General features: G+C 58.5%; 1 protein-coding gene across 1 annotated transcript in view; it reads left to right on the top strand.

Annotated features, from left to right (window-relative positions):
- Positions 1-2,197, top strand: part of LOC102259106 (laminin subunit beta-1-like) — a 6,822-nt gene that overhangs the window by 3,119 nt on the left and 1,506 nt on the right. The window contains exon 7 of the mRNA XM_014538987.1: positions 1,718-1,797. Within this exon, the coding sequence (XP_014394473.1) occupies positions 1,718-1,797 (80 nt within the window). The remainder of the gene's footprint in view (positions 1-1,717; positions 1,798-2,197) is intronic.

Genomic DNA, 2,197 nt, shown 5'->3' with positions numbered 1-2,197 from the left:
CGCTGCAAGCGCTTTGTCTCGGGACGGGACTGCGGCCGTTGCCGGGTGAGTCTCGGCCAATCTGATTTGCTCTCGGGCGCTGAGCTTCTAGAAGCCAACAAGCACGAGGCTGTACTCAGGGTGACTCCCTGAGCCTTGCACACGGCGGTGCCCTCCCGACCTGGTCACCAGGGTCAGCGCCGTCTTGGCGAGCTGAGGCCGCGTAGCCCCGGGCGGGGACCGGGAAACAGGAGGACGCCCGGTGGGTGAGTTGCCACAGCCGCGTGCCTGGGCGGACAGGGGTTTCACAACATGATTGAAGGAAGAGAGTCCAGTCGCTCCGGGCTTCCCTCGATCATGGCAATTGCTTTAACGTTTAACACTGGCTGCGTCCTCCTCGTTCTTTCTTTCTAAAACATATATGTTTTTATTGATTTCAGAGAGGAGGAAGGGAGGGAGAGAGAGAGAGACATCAACTATGAGAGAATCATTGATCCGCTACCTCCCTCAAGCCCCACACTAGGGATCGAGCCCGCAACCCAGGCATGTGCCCTGACTGGGAATCGAACCATGGCCTCCAGGTTCATAGGTCAAGGCTCAACCACTGAGCCACGCTAGCCACACCGTCTTCTTTTTTCGTACCTCCCCTCCATGAAGCCATGCCCGAGTCCACCAGCATCTCCACTTCCCGTCTCAGCCACAGGCAGGACTCAGCCTCCTCTCTCCAGCACCAGGCGGTTCTGTCCATGACCTCCCTAACCCTAACCCTAACTCTAACCCTAAACCCTAACCCTGACCCAGACCCTAACCCTAACCCTAACGCTAACCCTGCCCCTGACCCTATCTCTACCCCTAACCCTAACGCTAACCCTAACCCTAATGCTAACCCTAACCCTAACCCTGACCCTAACCCTAACCCTAACCCTAACGCTAACCCTGCCCCTGACCCTATCTCTACCCCTAACCCTAACGCTAACCCTAACCCTAATGCTAACCCTAACCCTAACCCTGACCCTAACCCTAACCCTAACCCTAACGCTAACCCTGCCCCTGACCCTATCTCTACCCCTAACCCTAACGCTAACCCTAACCCTAATGCTAACCCTAACCCTAACCCTGACCCTAACCCTAACCCTAACCCTAACGCTAACCCTGCCCCTGACCCTATCTCTACCCCTAACCCTAACGCTAACCCTAACCCTAATGCTAACCCTAACCCTAACCCTGACCCTAACCCTAACCCTAACCCTAACGCTAACCCTGCCCCTGACCCTATCTCTACCCCTAACCCTAACGCTAACCCTAACCCTAATGCTAACCCTAACCCTAACCCTGACCCTAACCCTAACCCTAACCCTAACGCTAACCCTGCCCCTGACCCTATCTCTACCCCTAACCCTAACGCTAACCCTAACCCTAATGCTAACCCTAACCCTAACCCTGACCCTAACCCTAACCCTAACCCTAACGCTAACCCTGCCCCTGACCCTATCTCTACCCCTAACCCTAACGCTAACCCTAACCCTAATGCTAACCCTAACCCTAACCCTGACCCTAACCCTAACCCTAACCCTAACGCTAACCCTGCCCCTGACCCTATCTCTACCCCTAACCCTAACGCTAACCCTAACCCTAACCCTAACCCTACCCCTAACCTCCCTAACCCTAACCCTAACCCTCACCCTACCCTCCCTAACCCTAACCCTAACCCTAACCCCTGACCCTAACCCTAACCCAGGGCCCCCTGGCTCTGGCTTCTATCACGGGACGTCCTGCCACGTGGCCGTGTCCTGTGCCTCTGCGGGCCTGGCTACGCAGGTGAGGCGCAGGCGGGTGGCAGACCCAGGGCCTGCTCATTGTTCATAATCCCGTGCGGCCGAGGCTGATCTGTGCCCGTGCCACCTGCAGGGTGAGCTACTGGCCGGGCACCTCCTGCAGGGGTCCCGAGGGGAGGGAGGGTCCATGGGAGGAATTGCAGGCACGGACTTGTCAGCCAGGAGACGGGCCTGAATGCAGAGTGTGCCCTCCGCCCTCCTGGCTACGCCTTGGACTTTCTGGGATGAGGGACCCAAAGCGCCCGAGGTGCAGGAAGACACCCGAGGCGACCCCCACGAACCCGCTCTCCAGGGCCCCGCTGTGACCGCTGCGCCTCCGGCTACTTTGGGCGCCCATGGCCCCGGAAGGACCCCAGGAGGAGCCCGTGCCGGCCCTGCCAGGC

This window comes from Myotis brandtii, unplaced genomic scaffold, assembly GCF_000412655.1.
Source record: "Myotis brandtii unplaced genomic scaffold, ASM41265v1 scaffold207, whole genome shotgun sequence".
NCBI classification, from domain to species: Eukaryota; Metazoa; Chordata; class Mammalia; order Chiroptera; family Vespertilionidae; genus Myotis; species Myotis brandtii.
Note: the sequence above shows the minus strand (reverse complement) of the source record. Positions and strands in the feature narration are given on the sequence as shown.